General features: G+C 43.8%; 1 protein-coding gene across 1 annotated transcript in view; it reads left to right on the top strand.

The window, feature by feature from the left end:
- Window positions 1–21,748, top strand: part of zswim6 (zinc finger, SWIM-type containing 6) — a 115,712-nt gene that overhangs the window by 76,068 nt on the left and 17,896 nt on the right. Inside the window, exons 5-8 of the mRNA XM_063014622.1 lie at window positions 10,426–10,605; window positions 11,817–11,993; window positions 12,310–12,456; window positions 15,814–15,951. Of these exons, the coding sequence (XP_062870692.1) occupies window positions 10,426–10,605; window positions 11,817–11,993; window positions 12,310–12,456; window positions 15,814–15,951 (642 nt within the window). The remainder of the gene's footprint in view (window positions 1–10,425; window positions 10,606–11,816; window positions 11,994–12,309; window positions 12,457–15,813; window positions 15,952–21,748) is intronic.

The raw sequence follows: 21,748 nt of genomic DNA on the forward strand, positions 1-21,748 counted from the left end.
ACCACCACAGAGCAGGTATTATTTGGGTGGTGGATCATTCTCAGCTTCTATATGGTAAGTGGAGCTGATAAAATGGACAGTGTGTGTAGAAACAAGGAGGTGGTTCTGTTGTTTTGGCTGATCAGTGTAGTGTGTATGTGTGTGTATGTGTGTATATATATATATATATATATATATATATATATATATATATATATATATATATATATATATACACAGTGGGGGAAATAAGTATTTGATCCCCTGCTGATTTTGTAAGTTTACCCCCTTACAAAGACTTGAACAGTCTATAATTTTTATGGAAGGTTTATTTTAACAGAGAGAGACAGAATATCAACAAAAAATCCAGAAAAAAAACATTAAATAAGTTATAAATTAATTTGTATTTAATTAAGGGAAATAAGTATTTGATCCCCTACCAACCAGCACAAATTCTGACCCCCACAGACCGGTTATGTGCCTATGAGGCACACAAATTAGTCCTGTCCCTGTATAAAAGACTCCTGTCACATCATAGATCATTGACAAGCTCCTCCCGTGTAATTCTGGACTGACCTCACCTTTCTCAGAATCATTCTTACTCCACCAGGTGAGATCTTGCATGGAGCTCCAGAGCGAGGGTGATTGACTGTGATCTTGTATTTCTTCCATTTTCGAATTATTGCACCAACAGTGGTCTCTTTCTCACCAAGCTTCTTGCTGATGGTCTTGTAGCCCATTCCAGCCTTGTGCAGGTCTACAATCTTGTCCCTGACGTCCTTTGATAGCTCTTTGGTCTTGCCCATGGTGGTCGAGAGATTTGAACGGAAGAAACTGATTCTGTGTCTTTTATACAAGACTAATTTGTGTGCCTCATGGTCACATAACCGGTCTGTGGGGGTCAGAATTCTTGCTGGTTGGTAGGGGATCAAATACTTATTTCCCTTAATTAAATACAAATTAATTTATAACTTTTATTTAATGTTTTTTTTCTGGATTTTTTGTTGATATTCTGTCTCTCTCTGTTAAAATAAACCTTCCATAAAAATTATAGACTGTTCAAGTCTTTGTAAGGGGGTAAACTTACAAAATCAACAGGGGATCAAATACTTATTTCCCCCACTGTGTATATATGTGTATATACAGTGTATCACAAAAGTGAGTACACCCCTCACATTTCTGCAAATATTTGATTATATCTTTTCATGGGACAACACTATAGAAATAAAACTTGGATATAACTTAGAGTAGTCAGTGTACAACTTGTATAGCAGTGTAGATTTACTGTCTTCTGAAAATAACTCAACACACAGCCATTAATGTCTAAATATCTGGCAACATAAGTGAGTACACCCCACAGTGAACATGTCCAAATTGTGCCCAAAGTGTCAATATTTTGTGTGACCACCATTATTATCCAGCACTGCCTTAACCCTCCTGGGCATGGAATTCACCAGAGCTGCACAGGTTGCTACTGGAATCCTCTTCCACTCCTCCATGATGACATCACGGAGCTGGTGGATGTTAGACAGCTTGTTCTTCTCCACCTTCCACTTGAGGATGCGCCACAGGTGCTCAATTGGGTTTAGTCCATCACCTTTACCTTCAGCTTCCTCAGCAAGGCAGTTGTCATCTTGGAGGTTGTGTTTGGGGTCGTTATCCTGTTGGAAAACTGCCATGAGGCCCAGTTTTCGAAGGGAGGGGATCATGCTCTGTTTCAGAATGTCACAGTACATGTTGGAATTCATGTTTCCCTCAATAAACTGCAGCTCCCCAGTGCCAGCAACACTCATGCAGCCCAAGACCATGATGCTACCACCACCATGCTTGACTGTAGGCAAGATACAGTTGTCTTGGTACTTCTCACCAGGGCGCCGCCACACATGCTGGACACCATCTGAGCCAAACAAGTTTATCTTGGTCTCGTCAGACCACAGGGAATTCCAGTAATCCATGTTCTTGGACTGCTTGTCTTCAGCAAACTGTTTGCGGGCTTTCTTGTGCGTCAGCTTCCTTCTGGGATGACGACCATGCAGACCGAGTTGATGCAGTGTGCGGCGTATGGTCTGAGCACTGACAGGCTGACCTCCCACGTCTTCAACCTCTGCAGCAATGCTGGCAGCACTCATGTGTCTGTTTTTTAAAGCCAACCTCTGGATATGACGCCGAACACGTGGACTCAACTTCTTTGGTCGACCCTGGCGAAGCCTGTTCCGAGTGGAACCTGTCCTGGAAAACCGCTGTATGACCTTGGCCACCATGCTGTAGCTCAGTTTCAGGATGTTAGCAATCTTCTTATAGCCCAGGCCATCTTTGTGGAGAGCAACAATTCTATTTCTCACATCCTCAGAGAGTTCTTTGCCATGAGGTGCCATGTTGAATATCCAGTGGCCAGTATGAGAGAATTGTACCCAAAACACCAAATTTAACAGCCCTGCTCCCCATTTACACCTGGGACCTTGACACATGACACCAGGGAGGGACAACGACACATTTGGGCACAATTTGGACATGTTCACTGTGGGGTGTACTCACTTATGTTGCCAGATATTTAGACATTAATGGCTGTGTGTTGAGTTATTTTCAGAAGACAGTAAATCTACACTGCTATACAAGTTGTACACTGACTACTCTAAGTTATATCCAAGTTTCATGTCTATAGTGTTGTCCCATGAAAAGATATAATGAAATATTTGCAGAAATGTGAGGGGTGTACTCACTTTTGTGATACACTGTATATATATATATACAGTGTATCACAAAAGTGAGTACACCCCTCACATTTCTGCAGATATTTAAGTATATCTTTTCATGGGACAACACTGACAAAATGACACTTTGACACAATGAAAAGTAGTCTGTGTGCAGCTTATATAACAGTGTAAATTTATTCTTCCCTCAAAATAACTCAATATACAGCCATTAATGTCTAAACCACCTGCAACAAAAGTGAGTACACCCCTTAGTGAAAGTTCCTGAAGTGTCAATCTTTTGTGTGGCCACCATTATTTCCCAGAACTGCCTTAACTCTCCTGGGCATGGAGTTTACCAGAGCTTCACAGGTTGCCACTGGAATGCTTTTCCACTCCTCCATGACGACATCACGGAGCTGGCGGATATTCGAGACTCTGCGCTCCTCTACCCTCCGCTTGAGGATGCCCCAAAGATGTTCTATTGGGTTTAGGTCTGGAGACATGCTTGGCCAGTCCATCACCTTTACCCTCAGCCTCTTCAATAAAGCAGTGGTCGTCTTAGAGGTGTGTTTGGGGTCATTATCATGCTGGAACACTGCCCTGCGACCCAGTTTCCGGAGGGAGGGGATCATGCTCTGCTTCAGTATTTCACAGTACATATTGGAGTTCATGTGTCCCTCAATGAAATGTAACTCCCCAACACCTGCTGCACTCATGCAGCCCCAGACCATGGCATTCCCACCACCATGCTTGACTGTAGGCATGACACACTTATCTTTGTACTCCTCACCTGATTGCCGCCACACATGCTTGAGACCATCTGAACCAAACAAATGAATCTTGGTCTCATCAGACCATAGGACATGGTTCCAGTAATCCATGTCCTTTGTTGACATGTCTTCAGCAAACTGTTTGCGGGCTTTCTTGTGTAGAGACTTCAGAAGAGGCTTCCTTCTGGGGTGACAGCCATGCAGACCAATTTGATGTAGTGTGTGGCGTATGGTCTGAGCACTGACAGGCTGACCCCCCACCTTTTCAATCTCTGCAGCAATGCTGACAGCACTCCTGCGCCTATCTTTCAAAGACAGCAGTTGGATGTGACGCTGAGCACGTGCACTCAGCTTCTTTGGACGACCGACGCGAGGTCTGTTCTGAGTGGACTCTGCTCTTTTAAAACGCTGGATGATCTTGGCCACTGTGCTGCAGCTCAGTTTCAGGGTGTTGGCAATCTTCTTGTAGCCTTGGCCATCTTCATGTAGCGCAACAATTCGTCTTTTAAGATCCTCAGAGAGTTCTTTGCCATGAGGTGCCATGTTGGAACTTTCAGTGACCAGTATGAGAGAGTGTGAGAGCTGTACTACTAAATTGAACACACCTGCTCCCTATGCACACCTGAGACCTAGTAACACTAACAAATCACATGACATTTTGGAGGGAAAATGACAAGCAGTGCTCAATTTGGACATTTAGGGGTGTAGTCTCTTAGGGGTGTACTCACTTTTGTTGCCGGTGGTTTAGACATTAATGGCTGTATATTGAGTTATTTTGAGGGAAGAATAAATTTACACTGTTATATAAGCTGCACACAGACTACTTTTCATTGTGTCAAAGTGTCATTTTGTCAGTGTTGTCCCATGAAAAGATATACTTAAATATTTGCAGAAATGTGAGGGGTGTACTCACTTTTGTGATACACTGTATATATACTGTATAGTATTTATACTGTATAGTATTTACACTGTACAGTAGCACTTTGGGGTGGCACAGTGGCTCAGTGGGTAGCACTGTCGCCTCACAGCAACAAGGTCCTGGGTTGATCTCCAGACGGGGTGGTCCAGGGTCCTTTCTGTGCGGAGTTTGCATGTTCTCCCCGTGTCTGCGTGGGTTTCCTAGCGGGAGCTCCGGTTTCCTCACACAGTCCGAAAACATGCAGTCAGGTTAATTTGAGACACTGAATTTCTCATCCCTGTCTCATTATGCAGGCACCATCGAAGACTTAGCAGAGGTCGTACTTGCAGCAGATATAAAGAAACCCTGTTCAGTCATTGTCCCGTACCTTACAGACACACAGCCAATCGTGCGTCTGTGTAGGTGCCCGGCTGGCTGAGGTTTAAATTCGTGAGCTGGAGATCTGTGCTCTGGTGGGCTACTGTGTTTTTCAGATACGCCACCTGAGCGCCCTGAGGTTTGTGTTTTGTCATGAAAGACGCTGTATTTCATTTGAGAAAAATGCAAAATAGGAGCTTTTGAACTACAGGGGTTGGACAAAATAACTGAAACACCTGGTTTTAGACCACAATAATTTATAAGTATGGTGTAGCGCCTCCTTTTGCGGCCAATACAGCGTCAATTCGTCTTGGAAATGACATATACAAGTCCTGCACAGTGGTCAGAGGGATTTTAAGCCATTCTTCTTGCAGGATAGTGGCCAGGTCACTACGTGATGCTGGTGGAGGAAAACGTTTCCTGACTCGCTTCTCCAAAACACCCCAAAGTGGCTCAATAATATTTAGATCTGGTGACTGTGCAGGCCATGGGAGATGTTCAACTTCACTTTCATGTTCATCAAACCAATCTTTCACCAGTCTTGCTGTGTGTATTGGTGCATTGTCATCCTGATACACGGCACCGCCATTGGATGCACATGGTCCTCCAGAATGGTTCGGTAGTCCTTGGCAGTGACGCGCCCATCTAGCACAAGTATTGGGCCAAGGGAATGCCATGATATGGCAGCCCAAACCATCACTGATCCACCCCCATGCTTCACTCTGGGCATGCAACAGTCTGGGTGGTACGCTTCTTTGGGGCTTCTCCACACCGTAACTCTCCCGGATGTGGGGAAAACAGTAAAGGTGGACTCATCAGAGAACAATACATGTTTCACATTGTCCACAGCCCAAGATTTGCGCTCCTTGCACCATTGAAACCGACGTTTGGCATTGGCACGAGTGACCAAAGGTTTGGCTATAGCAGCCCGGCCGTGTATATTGACCCTGTGGAGCTCCCGACGGACAGTTCTGGTGGAAACAGGAGAGTTGAGGTGCACATTTAATTCTGCCGTGATTTGGGCAGCCGTGGTTTTATGTTTTTTGGATACAATCCGGGTTAGCACCCGAACATCCCTTTCAGACAGCTTCCTCTTGCGTCCACAGTTAATCCTGTTGGATGTGGTTTGTCCTTCTTGGTGGTATGCTGACATTACCCTGGATACCGTGGCTCTTCATACATCACAAAGACTTGGTGTCTTGGTCACAGATGCGCCAGCAAGATGTGCACCAACAATTTGTCCTCTTTTGAACTCTGGTATGTCACCCATAATGTTGTGTGCATTGCAATATTTTGAGCAAAACTGTGCTCTTACCCTGCTAATTGAACCTTCACACTCTGCTCTTACTGGTGCAATGTGCAATTAATGAAGATTGGCCATCAGACTGGTCCAATTTAGCCATGAAACCTCCCACACTAAAATGACAGGTGTTTCAGTTATTTTGTCCAACCCCTGTAGTTGTTGTGGACTGGTGTGTGGGGGCTGGGAGGGATGGTTGTAACTTGAATAATGCCTTGAATATACATTACAACCAGACAATTTTGGTCTCACGTCCATTTTTTGGTTTATTTACTGTTTGATAAATCACTGAAGACAAGTAATTCACCCTTATATTAATCAATACATAAAAAAATCGACACTTAATGTCATTCTCTTTAAAAATACAATATTTTTACAGCCGGATACCAGGGTGTGATGCTGGGTTGAACGTTTTATCAGTTCATGAATTTTTCATGTACTCGCACTCACAGAAACGACAGTGTTTGGTCTCTTTTCATGTTCTGGAACTGGGATGCTACGTCCCGACTCTACCTTGCGTCGTCCTCGATGCCTAAACAAAAGGCGCCCCCGGCTTTCTATTCTCGCCTCCCCTCCTCCTTCCCATCCCCCTTCTCTTCGCATCGTTTCTTCCATATTTCTCAGCTCATCCCTCCCTCATACTTTCTCTCTCTTTCTCCTCATTCCTCTAACTCCTTTGTCAGCCTTTGCTCACTCCCCCCCCTTATTCTTCTAATTGTTCTTCTGACATCATATTTCTTTTGCGCCGTCTCGGTTTGTGTGCCGGGCGCTGCAGGTATTCTCCGTGTGTTATTGTGGCGAGCTCAGGGAGTGATTAAACCATCGTACATGATCTGTATGGCATGGGCCTCTCACCGGGGCCCATCCATCACAGCCTAATGCAGCTGGCTGCATGACTTAGAGCTCGCACGCAGGTTTGAAACTGCCAGCCGGGGAGACGCGAGCAGGATTTAACCCTGAGAGAGAAAGGCACTATCGATCCAGCTCTCACTATGAGAGCTTTCTGTCATTTTTGGTTTGTACGGATCAGAATTTCTACCTGAATTGCCCACCACTGGAGAATTTGGTGGGAATTACAGTGGTAGTGTGACCCGCATTCATCTGCGCTTACGGGTGGGTCTGAAAGAAACTCTTTTATTTACTCGGGTACCGAAAGGAATCATTTCAATAGTTTTATTCCATTGGGATCCTTATTTCAATACTTTAATTTATAAAATCTGTCAATAGCAATACAATATTAACTTTTTAATAGTGAGCAAAGTATAAAACTACATTAAAGATACTAAAACACACCAAAGAATGCAATTTAAACCCTAATTATCTTCTAACGGAGTAACTTAAAATATTAATGAAGATACGTGAGTGATTGACCTGTCAAAACTTCTCCAAGGGATCAGCTACAACTCATCCAAGTGTCCTAAAAGATCCCAGAAAAACGACTTAAGAATTGTTTGTGGCCGCTCAGGTGGTGCAGCAGTAAAAACACGCTGGAACCAGAGCTGGGAGCTCGAATACATCGTATTGAGCCGGCTGGGCTGAGCAGCCACATGAACAACGATTGGCCTGTTGTTCAGATAGGGGTGGGATATTAAAAAGCCGGATAGGGATTCTCTCAAAACTGATGCAATTACGACGTCTGCTGGCTGATTGATGGCGCCGTCACAGAGATGGGAAAGAGTGTTGTCAGGGTGTGTCTCTCCTTACACAGTGCTGATCCGCATTGCCCTCGTCAAAGTGTAGGTGACAAGATGCATACGGCATGCTGCACACGTGTCGGAGGGGGCGTGGGTTAGCTTCGTTCTCCTCAATCAGAGTGGGGATCAGCATTGGTGGAGAGGAAGCATGACGCAATCGGGCAATTGGATGAGCTAAAAGGGAGAAAGAGGAGAAAATGCATAAACAATATATATATATATATATATATATATATATATATATATATATATATATATATATATATATATATATATATATATATATATATATATACAGTATATATAAAGAATTGTTTATGTGACTAAAATCCGAAGAATAAAGTAACCTGAATGAACCTTTATTTGACACTTGCACCACAATAAAGCAATTCAGTGTTTCTTAAAGCTTTTGGGGCAGACAAATGTAATCTGGAGCTACCCGGACAGCCAGGGTCACATTATGTCTGACAAAAAGCAAGTACAGCATTTTATACTAACAAACAGTCAAGCACGGCATGGGGAGTGATAGTGTGGGGGCTTTGTTGCTGCATCAGGGTCTTATCATTATTAAACGAGCAATTAATTTAATTCTGTCAAACGTCTTGAGGAGAATGCAAGGTCACCTGTCCGGCGGCGGAACATGAGGGGCATTTGACAGTGGCAGATTGGTACAAGACTAATTTAAGTTTTCAAGGACCTAATAAAGATGTTGTGGCTAGACTAAAGCCAACTGAGATTGTGTGTGATTTAAAACGGTTCTGGAAAGACGTGTGGGCTGATATTCCATCAACTGTCGTGTGAAAGAGTCATTTTCATTTCATATTGAAGGGTTTTAGTTGCAGTCATAGCTGTTTGTTTAGTGTAAAGGTTATATGGGTGTTGGATAGCTTTGTTCCTTAAAGGAAACACATTTTGACATCATACAGCGTGACAAATATATGCTATCATTTTATTTACTGTACACCGATCAGCCATAACATTAAAACCACCTCCTTGTTTCTACACTCACTGTCCATTGTATCAGCTCCACTTACCATATAGGAGCACTTTGTAGTTCTACAATTACTGACTGTAGTCCATCTATTTCTCTACATACATTTTTAACCTGCTTTTACTCTGTTCTTCAATGGTCAGGACCCCAACATGACTACCACAGAGCAGGTATTATTTAGGTGGTGGATCATTCTCAGCACTGCAGTGACACTGACGTGGTGGTGGTGGTGGTGGTGGTGGTGGTGGTGGTGGTGGTGTGTTCGTGTGTGTTGTGCTGGTATGCTGGATTTTTTAAATACCGTGTCCACTCACTTTCCACTCTATTAGACACTCCTACCTAGTTGGTCCACCTTGTAGATGTAAAGTCAGAGACGATGGCTCATCTATTGCTGCTGTTTGAGTTGGTCATCTTCTAGACCTTCATCAGTGGTCACAGGATGCTGCCCATGGGGTGCTGTTGGCTGGATATTTTGGGTTGGTGGAGTATTCTTAGTCCAGCAGGAACAGTGAGGGTGTTTAAAAACTCCAGCAGGGCTGCTGTGTCTTATCCACTCATACCAGCACAACACACACTAACACGCCACCACCATGTCAGTGTCACTGCACCGCTTTGAGTGATCCATCACCCAAATAATACCTGCTCTGTAGTGGTCCTGTGAGAGTCCTGACCATTGAAGAACAGTATGAAAGGGGACTAACAAAGCATGCAGAGAAACAGATGGACTGCAGTCAGTAATTGTAGAACTACAAAGTGCTCCTATATGGTAAGTGGAGCTGATAAAATGGACAAGGAGGTGGTTTTAATGTTATGGCTGATCAGTGTATATATACCAGAATGTGAATATGAAATTTCCACAATAATTTCCTACCTCTATTGTCTCTAATTGACCCTTTAAAAGATATCAGTCCTGGTCTGACAGGCCTCAGGAACCTTCAGAGAATACACACAAAAGACAATTACGCAGCGCTGATTTGCATGTTTAGCCGATGAGAGAAATAATAGTTCCACAGACGACACGGGATGTTAGATTACGCGGAGAAGGTACGCTCATCTTGGCGGCCGTTAAAGGTAGAGACGGCCTCGTTCGGCAGTCAGCTGACCTATTTCTTTGTTTGTCTGAAGTAATGAAGCTGTGGATGGACCGAATGCAGATTCACGTCTGGCACGTAGCTTTTTACCGGGCTTGGATTTTTCCCTATTATGATCAGATCAGACTGAAGGAAAATAAATGGTGATTTTGGACAGTGTGTCTGATGGAGAGAGATTTGATGATGTCAGTGTTTTTGTTAATGATGGTACGATTCGTCAGTGAGGTCATGTCTTGATCATATTTCAGAAGGCCATATAATGTATATGAGATAATGTGCAGACCAGACATAATTTTAGATAGCAGCTGGGTAAAGAAGAAACATCATGGCTGAAGAGGAAAGAATCATTTGAGAGATGTTGCCGAGAGACGGGCCTGCATCTACCGTGACCTTTAATCTACGGTTCACATTTACCAGCACTTTACCTCTCTTTCTACCCCCTTACCTTCTTTTGCTCTCTTTGTCTACAACCCTTGTTCTTGTACTCGATCTCCTTCTCGATCTTTCCCTGCCTGCTACCCACCCGCAGTTTTGATCTACCCCCACTCCCATGCCTGTTCTCCTGCCATTTCTGCCTACCCTGTTTAAATGTCTGTTTTCTCACCCTCCCTCTCTCTCTCTCTCTCTCCAGGTGCATTGTGGATGTGCATTGTGCTGAATCCTCACTGTAAGGCCGAGCAGAAGGCCTCCTGGCTCCGGCAGCTCAAGAAGTGGAACGGTGTAGACGTGTGCCCCTGGGAGGATGGTAACCATGGTAACGAGCTGCCCAATCTGACCAACGCTCTGCCTCAAGGCGCCCACGCCAACCAAGGTGAGCGTGAATGCGTTCAGGGGTAAAAATGCGCGAAGGGAAAAAAAAAAGCAGCCTTTTAATCAACTCTAAACCCTTCTAGAAAAGCTTTTCCATTTTATTGAGCTTTGTGGGACTAATGGAATGGTGTAATCACCCCTCCTACTCATGCCTTTAGGAAATCATAACTCTCTGCAGAATTCAGGCGAGGGTTTGTCATTGAACTGTTTGTGTTTGGTGCTTTTGTAAGAGCCAGGATGTAATGAGAAGCTTTTTTATAGTGTATTTTTTAATAAATATTCATTTGTGCTCCTTGGAGACGCGATATCTCTGAGGCCTTGCTTTGCTTTTCCTTAAAGTTTTCAGAACTTCTCCTGTAGTGGACTAATCAATGTCGTGGAATTGTACAGATGTGTAATTTCTATAGAAATCAGATTATTTTTTCCAGTTAGGTTTCAATACACTGATCAGCCATAACATTAAAACCACCTCCTTGTTTCTACACTCACTCCTTGTCTTCTACACCACCACAGAGCAGGTATTATTTGGGTGGTGGATCATTCTCAGCACAGCACTGACATTGACATGGTGGTGGTGTGTTAGTGTGTGTTGTGCTGGTATGAGTTGATCAAACACAGCAGCGTTGCTGGAGTTTTTACATACCGTGTCCACTCACTGTCCACTCTGTTAGACACTCCTACCTAGTTGGTCCACCTTGTAAATGCAAAGTCAGAGACGATCGCTCATCTATTGCTGCTGTTTGAGTTGGTCATCTTGTAGACCTTCATCAGTGGTCACAGGATGCTGCCCACGGGGCGCTGTTGGCTGGATATTTTTGGTTGGTGGACTGGTGCTGGTTGAGTGATCCACTCATACCAGCACAACACACACTAACACACCACCGCCATGTCAGTGTCACTGCAGTGCTGAGAATGACCCACCACCTAAATAATACCTGCTCTGTAGTAATCTTGTTGGGGTCCTGACCATTGAAGAACAGAGCATTCGGAGAAACAGATGGACTACAGTCAGTAATTGTAGAACTACAAAGTGCTCCTATATGGTAAGTGGAGCTGATATAATGGACAGGGAGGTGGTTATGGCTCATCGGTGTATATTTACTGTATATTTATGTATGATTAAGTAAATATGATTATATATTTGAATCATGTAGGTAGTGGTTGGGTACAGCGTGATCATTAACGCCACCTCTGATCTTTTCTTTCCCTCAGATTTAAATGCTCGGCCTCATCGGACTGTCTTCACGAGGGCGATCGAGGCGTGCGACCTCCACTGGCAGGACAGCCATCTGCAGCACATCATCAGCGACGATCTATACACCAACTACTGCTACCACGAAAGCACTGAAAACTCACTCTTCGACTCGCGAGGGTGGCCCCTGTGGCATGGTACGTGTCTGCTTTGTCTGCAGTTCACACGCAGCTAACATACCTTATATGGCCAAAAATATGTGGACACCTCTTTCCAGAAAAGTGGAGGACGTTCTGGCAGCAATGGAGACAGGAGGTGTGCAACTTTAGATGCAGGGGTATTAATATAAAGTTGCCCACCTCCTGTCCACAGTGGTGCTCTAACGTCCTCCGCTTTTAGATACGATGTCCACTAAGCCATCCTGTCCAAGTAGGTCCTAACATAACTTCCAGTTGTACAAAGGTCCACAAAATGTTTGTTTTTTGACAATTTCCATTTTGCTTTCTGCCCCAGAACATGTTCCCACAGCCTGTGCCAGGGTAGACGCCCTGCGATCGCATGGCTACCCACGGGAAGCACTGAGATTAGCCATCGCCATCGTCAACACCCTTCGCAGACAGCAACAGAAGCAGCTGGAACTTTTTCGGAATCACAAAAAAGGTGTGCACCCTTTCATCCATCTTCCCTAGTCTTTTAGACCACACCCATCGCTAACAAGTGTAGGCAATCATGATATAATACACTGATCAGCAATAACATTAAAACCAACCCTTGTTTTTACTCCACTTACCATATAGGAGCACTTTGTAGTTCTACAATTACTGACTGTAGTCCATCTGTTTTTCTGCATGCCTTGTTAGCGCTCTTTCATGCTGTTCTTCAATGGTCAGGACCCCCACAGGACTACCACAGAGCAGGTATTATTTGGGTGGTGGGTCATTCTCAGCACTGCAGTGACACTGACATGGTGGTGGTGTGTTAGTGTGTGTTGTGCTGGTATGAGGGGATAAGACACAGCACCTCACTGTCACTGCTGGACTGAGAATTGTCCACCAACCAAAAATATCCAGCCAATAGCGCCCCGTGGGCAGCGTCCTGTGACCACTGATGAAGGTCTAGAAGATGACCAACTCAAACAGCAGCAATAGATGAGCGATCGTCTCTGACTTTATATCTACAAGGTGGACCAACTAGTTAGGAGTGTCTAAAAGAGTGGACCGTGAGTGGACACGGTATTTAAAAACTCCAGTGGCGCTGCTGTGTCTGATCCACTCATACCAGCACAACACACACTAACACACCACCACCATGTCAGTGTCACTGCAGGGTTGAGAATGACCCACCACCTAAATAATACCTGCTCTGTGGTGGTCCTGTGGTGGTCCTGACCATTGAAGAACAGGGTGAAAACAGGCTAAAAAAGTATGCAGAGAAACCGATGGACTACAGTCAGTAATTGTAGAACTACAAAGTGCTTCTATATGGTAAGTGGAGCTGATAAAATGGACAGTGAGTGTAGAAACAAGGAGGTGGTTTTAGCAGCAGTTAGTGCTCTGACCTTAATCCTTTTTGAACAGGCCTTCTGATCCTTTCTCATGCTCGTTTGACTGAATGAGCTCAAATTCCATCGACCCATTACAAATTCTTTTGCACATTCCATTTGTGGCTTTTTTGCCATCTGTTCTCTATTTTTTTCCACTCCACTGTTCAAATCATGCTTCTTCATCGAGAAGGTGCAGCCGACGGCATCCATCAAGCAACCGACCTACAGATGCATCACATTCCGACACTTTGAAAATCTGACAAATTGAAAAGTGCTTTGTGGGCGTATGTTCTGAGAAATGTCTCTTGATCTCAGCCATGCGCGATCAATCATTTGCATCGACGCTGTGTGAACATGTGCATCCGTACCGGCTCGCTTATCAAGTCAAGTCAAGTCAACTTTATTTATATAGCGCTTTTTACAATAGACATTGTCTCAAAGCAACTTTACAAAATCCAGGACCAACAGATACAAAAAAAACCTGTTGAGCAAGCCGAGGGCGACTGTGGCAAGGAAAAACTCCCTGAAATCTACGGGAAGAAACCTTGAGAGGAACCAGACTCAGCAGGGCCCATCCTTCTTGGGTGGCCTGGAGGATACTTTAAATAAATAGGATTTACACAAATCATACAAACACAGAATTAAATGAACTTAAAGTTATAACTGGCAATAAGTAAATAAATAATAATAGAGTTATTAGTCAGTTCAGAATGTAATGAAGTCTGTAGTGAGTTCTTGTCATTCTTGGTGCAAATACTCCAGGCTCGTCACATCCGGCAGGAGCAGCATCGTTTGCACGGTCGTCTCGACTTTAATCCTTAACCATGGGCGGTTAAACAGGTTTCCATCAGAACCACCTCGGGGTAAAACAACAGAAAATGTAGTTAAAAATGTACAGTGCTAGTTGAAAAAATCTAAGTTTTACAGAGAGTTTTAGACTCCGGCAGCCCTAATTATTACAGCATAACTAAAAGGGAGAGCGAGCAGGTAATCCATTCCTTGCTTATTCCTTCCTCCGGCTAGTTGCAGGATTATTTTTTGCTGCAGTGGCTCCGTTCTGAAGCCGGAATGTCCACTCGCGCCCACCGTTGCCGGGGTCAATAGCATTTAAATGCAAATGACTACCTGTTGTGGGACTAGCGCACAAGCACAATTCACATTCAAATCAGGCAGCTTGGCATCCAGAATGTAAAGTGCCATTGCAGTGATTTGCACAGGAGCTGCAGCCACGGAGGCGTTCGCAGCTCTCAGGTGTCCACCATTGTCCTTCTGCACAAAGGAGAAGTCTAGCTGAAAGTCTGGGTTTTGTGTGCGTGAAGGCCACACGTGCCAGACACCTAGAAATATCCTCCTTTGTCAGCTAAAGTGTGGCAAGCTCATGCTATGACACACTTATGAAAAGGGAAGTATTTTTACTATATGAGATATCTGACAGATGTGCACAATAAAAACCATCGAAATCAGCTCCATTGTGTATGTATAACGTTAAAACCACCTCCTTGTTTCTACACTTACTGTCCATTTTATCAGCTCCACTTACCATATAGAAGCACTTTGTAGTTCTACAGTTACTGACTGTAGTCCATCTGTTTCTCTGCATGCTTTGTTAGCCCATTTTATTCTGTTCTTTAATGGTCAGGACTCTCCAAGTACCATTACAGAGAGCAGGTATTATTTGGGTGGTGGGTCATTCTCAGCACTACAGTAACACTGACATGGTGGTGGTGTGTTAGTGTGTGTTGTGCTGGTATGAGTGGATAAGACACAGCAATGCTGAAAACCTCACTGTCACTGCTGGAGTGAGAATAGTCCACACATGGGCAGCGTCCTGTGACCACTGATGACGGTCTAGAAGATGACCAACTCAAACAGCAGCAATAGATGAGCGATCGTCTCAGACTTTACATCTACAAGGTGGACCAACTAGGTAGGAGTGTCTAATAGAGTGGACAGTGAGTGGACACGGTATTTAAAAACTCCAGCAGCGCTGCTGTGTCTGATCCACTCATACCAGCACAACACACACTAACACACCACCGCCATGGCATTGTCACTGCAGTGCTGAGAATGATCCACCACCTAAATAATACCAGCTCTGTGAGGGTCCTGTGGGGGGTCCTGACCATTGAAGAACAGGGTGAAAGCAGGCTAAAAAAGTATGTAGAGAAACAGACGGACTACAGTCAGTAATTGTAGAACTACAAAGTGCTTCTATATGGAAAGTAGAGCTGATAAAATGGACAGTGAGTTTAGAAACAAGGAGGTGGTTTTAATGTTATGTCTGTTCGGTGTATTTCTCCTATATCCCATATATTGCTTCTACATCAACTCCATTTACCATTTAACTCCATTTATGAATGTTATGGACAGACTCTGGAGAAGCTCTTCCACAGAGTTTCTAACACACGTTTTTATTTCATTTTAATGAACTTGGCTTGTGTGTAGTAACCTTAACCAAATGTGTCTTGTCCTAGACCTGCTTCACAAAGGTATGACCTCCATTACAAATCTGGAGGGTTGGGTGGGCCACCCCCTGGACCCCATCGGCACACTCTTCAGCACGCTAATGGAGTCGGGTCGCAGCGACGAGGAGAGCTCAGCGGACTTCTCAGGTACACGTCTGTTCAGGACTTAACAGAACGCTTGCATTTTTACTGTATCTTGACTTAAATGCAAAAAAATGGTAAAGGGGGGGTATTTAGACGTAAAGAAGCTTCGTGAACGTCTCGGGACAAAATAATAGAGACAACTCTGTTCCCATGTATAGAGGTTGCCACAACGAATCTGGTCCGCATCAGAGATGTTCACAAGTCACAAAATACGAGTCGGAGTCAAGTCACAAGTCTTTAGGTTAGAGTCCGAGTCAAGTCACGAGTCAATATAATACACTCAAAACATATATTGGAAATGTAGCGTAGAAATAAATAAATAATATGTAAGTTCAGATAAAAAAACAACAACAGATTAGCGACTGTATTTTGCCGTTTTACTTAGTGCCTTTACTCTCCTAGTCATTGTGCAAATGAATGTAATTTCCGTAACAAGAAGGTACCAGTTAAAAGCTTAAACTGATACGTTTTGTTTTCATTGCAAAACAAAAGCGAGCGATAAATCACGGCACAGCGGCCAAAATCCAAAACACAGCAAAAAAAATCATAACCGCTGCTTACCTTAGCTTATGTTCTTTCAGATGCTATTCATTTTATAAGCGTGTGTTGTCCCATTAGGAATATAATCCGTTATTTTGTAAATGTGCTTATAATTAAAAACCTCCAAACTTTTCCCGGTTGTGAAGTAAAACACGAACTCGTTAGAAAGCCAATCAAGCGTTTCATTGACGCATCATCTGTGTGACGCAAACTGAATAAATGCAAATAACATAAAAGCATTTCTTACTAAAATTAAAATCAGAAGGTCTGATTGGTTCAGAAAGCGCTCTTTCAACCATTAGCGCCAATTCTGTAGGAGCGTTCCATTCACCCCAGTTGTTCCTGTGAAGTGCACTACGTAGGGTATTCCACTGTTTTAAGTGAGATTCCAAACCAAAGGTAACGAAAATGTTCAAATGAAGTGAACTTTAAACTGTGTAGGGAGTAGGGAGCGACGCTTCATCACTACGCCGGAAGCTGGCTGTAACATTTACCCATTGCGTGCGCTGTGGTTTAAGGCGGCCGGAGCATTATTAGAGAGCAGAATATTTATTATAATAATTATATTTATATATACATACAGGTCCTTCTCAAAAAATTAGCATATTGTGATAACGTTCATTATTTTCCATAATGTAATGATAAAAATTAAACTTTCATATATTTTAGATTCATTGCACACCAACTGAAATATTTCAGGTCTTTTATTGTTTTAATACTGATGATTTTGGCATACAGCTCATGAAAACCCAAAATTCCTATCTCAAAAAATTAGCATATCATGAAAAGGTTCTCTAAACGAGCTATTAACCTAATCATCTGAATCAACGAATTAACTCTAAACACCTGCAAAAGATTCCTGAGGCTTTTAAAAACTCCCAGCCTGGTTCATTACTCAAAACTGCAATCATGGGTAAGACTGCCGACCTGACTGCTGTCCAGAAGGCCATCATTGACACCCTCAAGCAAGAGGGTAAGACACAGAAAGAAATTTCTGAACGAATAGGCTGTTCCCAGAGTGCTGTATCAAGGCACCTCAGTGGGAAGTCTGTGGGAAGGAAAAAGTGTGGCAGAAAACGCTGCACAACGAGAAGAGGTGACCGGACCCTGAGGAAGATTGTGGAGAAGGGCCGATTCCAGACCTTGGGGGACCTGCGGAAGCAGTGGACTGAGTCTGGAGTAGAAACATCCAGAGCCACCGTGCACAGGCGTGTGCAGGAAATGGGCTACAGGTGCCGCATTCCCCAGGTCAAGCCACTTTTGAACCAGAAACAGCGGCAGAAGCGCCTGACCTGGGCTACAGAGAAGCAGCACTGGACTGTTGCTCAGTGGTCCAAAGTACTGTTTTCGGAAATCAAGGTGCCAGAGTCTGGAGGAAGACTGGGGAGAAGGAAATGCCAAAATGCCTGAAGTCCAGTGTCAAGTACCCACAGTCAGTGATGGTCTGGGGTGCCATGTCAGCTGCTGGTGTTGGTCCACTGTGTTTTATCAAGGGCAGGGTCAATGCAGCTAGCTATCAGGAGATTTTGGAGCACTTCATGCTTCCATCTGCTGAAAAGCTTTATGGAGATGAAGATTTCATTTTTCAGCACGACCTGGCACCTGCTCACAGTGCCAAAACCACTGGTGAATGGTTTACTGACCATGGTATTACTGTGCTCAATTGGCCTGCCAACTCTCCTGACCTGAACCCCATAGAGAATCTGTGGGATATTGTGAAGAGAAAGTTGAGAGACACAAGACCCAACACTCTGGATGAGCTTAAGGCCGCTATCGAAGCATCCTGGGCCTCCATAACACCTCAGCAGTGCCACAGGCTGATTGCCTCCATGCCACGCCGCATTGAAGCAGTCATTTCTGCAAAAGGATTCCCGACCAAGTATTGAGTGCATAACTGAACATAATTATTTGAAGGTTGACTTTTTTTGTATTAAAAACACTTTTCTTTTATTGGTCGGATGAAATATGCTAATTTTTTGAGATAGGAATTTTGGGTTTTCATGAGCTGTATGCCAAAATCATCAGTATTAAAACAATAAAAGACCTGAAATATTTCAGTTGGTGTGCAATGAATCTAAAATACAGTCCTGCTCACCATTATTGGCACCCATGAAGTTTAAGTACATAATGTGGAATATCTCCTGGAAAAAAATGAATCAAGTGTAACAGCTTTTTTCTATAGAGAACTTGTGTTTGATACAAAAGAGCAAATGATAAACAACATTTAAAACTAAAAACAATGGGAGAGAAAAAATAGAAAAACCTAAAGCTTGCTGTGGCACTGGTATTGGCACCCTTTACAGTAAATCAGTATGGAAACACATTTTGACTCACCTGTGCTAAATCACAAATGAGAATCACCTGTGATAAATTGTCAGTGCCCATGTGACATTAATTACCCAATGAATGATGACTTCAGTGTTTTAAAAAGCCACAAGTTATTCCCTGTTCCTTTGTCACAATGGTGAAGACAAAGGAGCTGTCTGAGGACATCAGAAGTGCTATTATTAGCAAACACAAGACCTCCAAAGGGTATAAGGCCATCTCCAAAGACCTTGGTATCCCTGTTTCAACAGTGCGCAATGTTATTAAGAAGTTTGCCAAGCATGGAACAGTCAAGAACCTCCCTGGACGTGGAGGGAAGAGGAAAATTGATGAGAGATGTCTTCGAAGGTTGGTGCGAATGGTGGAAAAAACACCATGTCAAACATCCAAAGACCTGAAGGCCAACCTGGAACAGTCTGGGGTCTTGGTTTCAACAAGTACCATACGGCGCACACTAAACCAAGCACAGCTTTATGGGCGAAGGCCAAGAAAGAAACCATTGCTGAAGAAAAGACATAAAAAGGAACGACTCAACTTTGCCAAAGAGTACCTGGACAAACCACAATCCTTCTGGGAAAATGTTCTGTGGACCGATGAAACAAAAATAGAGCTTTTTGGCAATGCACACCAACAGTTTGTTTACAGACGGCGCAATGAAGCGTATAAGGAAAAGAACACCCTACCTACAGTTAAGCATGGTGGAGGATCCATAATGCTGTGGGGCTGTTTTGCTGCGTCTGGTACTGGGGGCCTCGACCGTATCACAGGAATCATGAAATCGGAGAATTACCAAGAGATTTTAGAGCAAAATGTCCTACCCAGTGTAAGAAAACTTGGTTTGAGTCGAAGATCATGGGTCCTCCAGCAAGACAAAGACCCAAAGCACACATCCAAAAGCACGCAGGAATGGTTGAAAAGGAAGAAATGGACTGTTTTAAAATGGCCAGCAATGAGTCCTGATCTCAATCCCATTGAAAATCTGTGGGGTGAGCTGAAATCTGCCATTGGGAAAAAGAACCCTGCAAACATTCAAGAGCTCGAACAAACTGCAAAGGAAGAGTGGGAGAAAATACCAGCTGAGAAGTGCAAGAAGCTTATAGATGGCTACAAGAAACGTTTGGAGGCTGTCATCACTGCCAAAGGGTGTGCAACCAAATATTAAGGAGGGGTGCCTTTATTACTGCACATGCTGTTTTTTTCTGTTTCTTCTTTAAAATGACAACATGTAAGCTGAAAAACAATGTTCTTCGTTATATTACTTTGGACCTCCAATTAAAAAATCCTGATAATATAAATTTGGTACATTTTCATTTATTTCTGAAGATATTGTACAGGTTATGCAAAAAATGAAGGGGTGCCAATAATGGTGAGCAGGACTGTATATGAAAGTTTAATTTTTATCATTGCATTATGGAAAATAATGAACTTTATCACAATATGCTAATTTTTTGAGAAGGACCTGTATATATATATATGTATTTGTCACACGTAACTAATGCTGTTGCTAGGGACTTGTTGTTTACGAGTCATTTTTTTGCGTGTCGAGCCGATTTTGACACAAGTCCGAGTCGAGTCTGAAGTCGCTGTGTGTGCTCTGGTCCACGTATCAGACTTGATACACAACCCTCCTATTTCTATCCGGGCTTGGGTACGGCATGGAGAGCGCCCTGACAGGTTCACCTCCCAATGGCTAGGCTATGTTTTGGCCATATTCCTCCACGGACATTAGCCAATCATGTCCATGCAGACATACAACCGGCTGATAGCACAGCCTAGATCTCAGCACTAGTGAGAGTACCTTACTGCTGCACCTCCTGAGAAAATGGAATCACCATTAAGCTTTATTATTCTTGACTGACCCTCCCGCGCTGTGGTTCAGTGCACATTTTCCCACCCCCATGCCTAACTGACACCATCGGAAGGCTCATCCAGGCGCAGAACTCCATCCTTTTGCATTTTTAATGCTATTTAATTTTAATGTTTTTTGTTCCCCATCTCTTATTCATGAGCTTTGATTGGCGAGATGGCTGTATCACAATCAGCGGGCACTGTAATTTTGTCTTATTGCCGCCTTCGGGCTCCTCCGACTTCTCGCCTGGCACCGACCGGTGGGTACCAGTGCTTCTTTCCAGGCGAACTCTCAAGAAAGACAGACAAAGCTGCCATGTCTTTCTGGCATCTCTGCCCGACCAGCGAATCTTTGGTTTAATGGGAAGCCGTTTCTTTTTTTCTGTGTCTCTGCTGGACCAGACCTGTGTGTCTGTGCTACCATTTAGCCAGGCTCATCTACACCCACTCATTGGCTAGCATTTCTGCCCAGGGCATTAGCTGCTTAATGTTCTGTTCTCTGCTTCTTGCTTTGAAGTGGAAGCTTGGTTTATTAGTAGTATATGAAGGGGGGGGGGTAAGTGAAGGTGGGTGCGTGACGCCTTGGTGCCTTGTTCTGTGCCCTTGTTCATGATTAGCACATTAAACCCTCCCGAGGTCAGGCGCTCGAGTCTAAAGAGGCATCATTAAAACATTACGATCCCGCTACCAATTACCTCCAAATAAGCTGGCATCAATGGTAAGGAATAATCTTAAACCTGGCATCCAAGAACACAGATGCTGATTGAATATTTGACTTGCTTTCTGATCCTGCTGTTTTCCCGTTGATCCTAGCAGAGGACTCTCAGGTGCTTTGGGCCTGATTTCAGTGCCAACCCGAATCTCTCCTCTCATTCGCCAGCCCTGACACGCTGGAGTGGTCGAGCCTCCACGGAGCCTGGCCTTTCACAGCCAATTAAAACAGTGGATTTAAAATTGGCAGGGCTTTCTAAAGTAACTGATGCGCTGGAGTTGACGGCAATGGTGAAGATCAGGTCTTAGCATCTATGTGTTGGCGTTCCTCTCATTTCAGAAACCGTTTTGCCGGCTGTTCTTGGCATTTCAAACC

Source organism: Trichomycterus rosablanca, chromosome 18, assembly GCF_030014385.1.
Source record: "Trichomycterus rosablanca isolate fTriRos1 chromosome 18, fTriRos1.hap1, whole genome shotgun sequence".
NCBI lineage: Eukaryota > Metazoa > Chordata > Actinopteri > Siluriformes > Trichomycteridae > Trichomycterus > Trichomycterus rosablanca.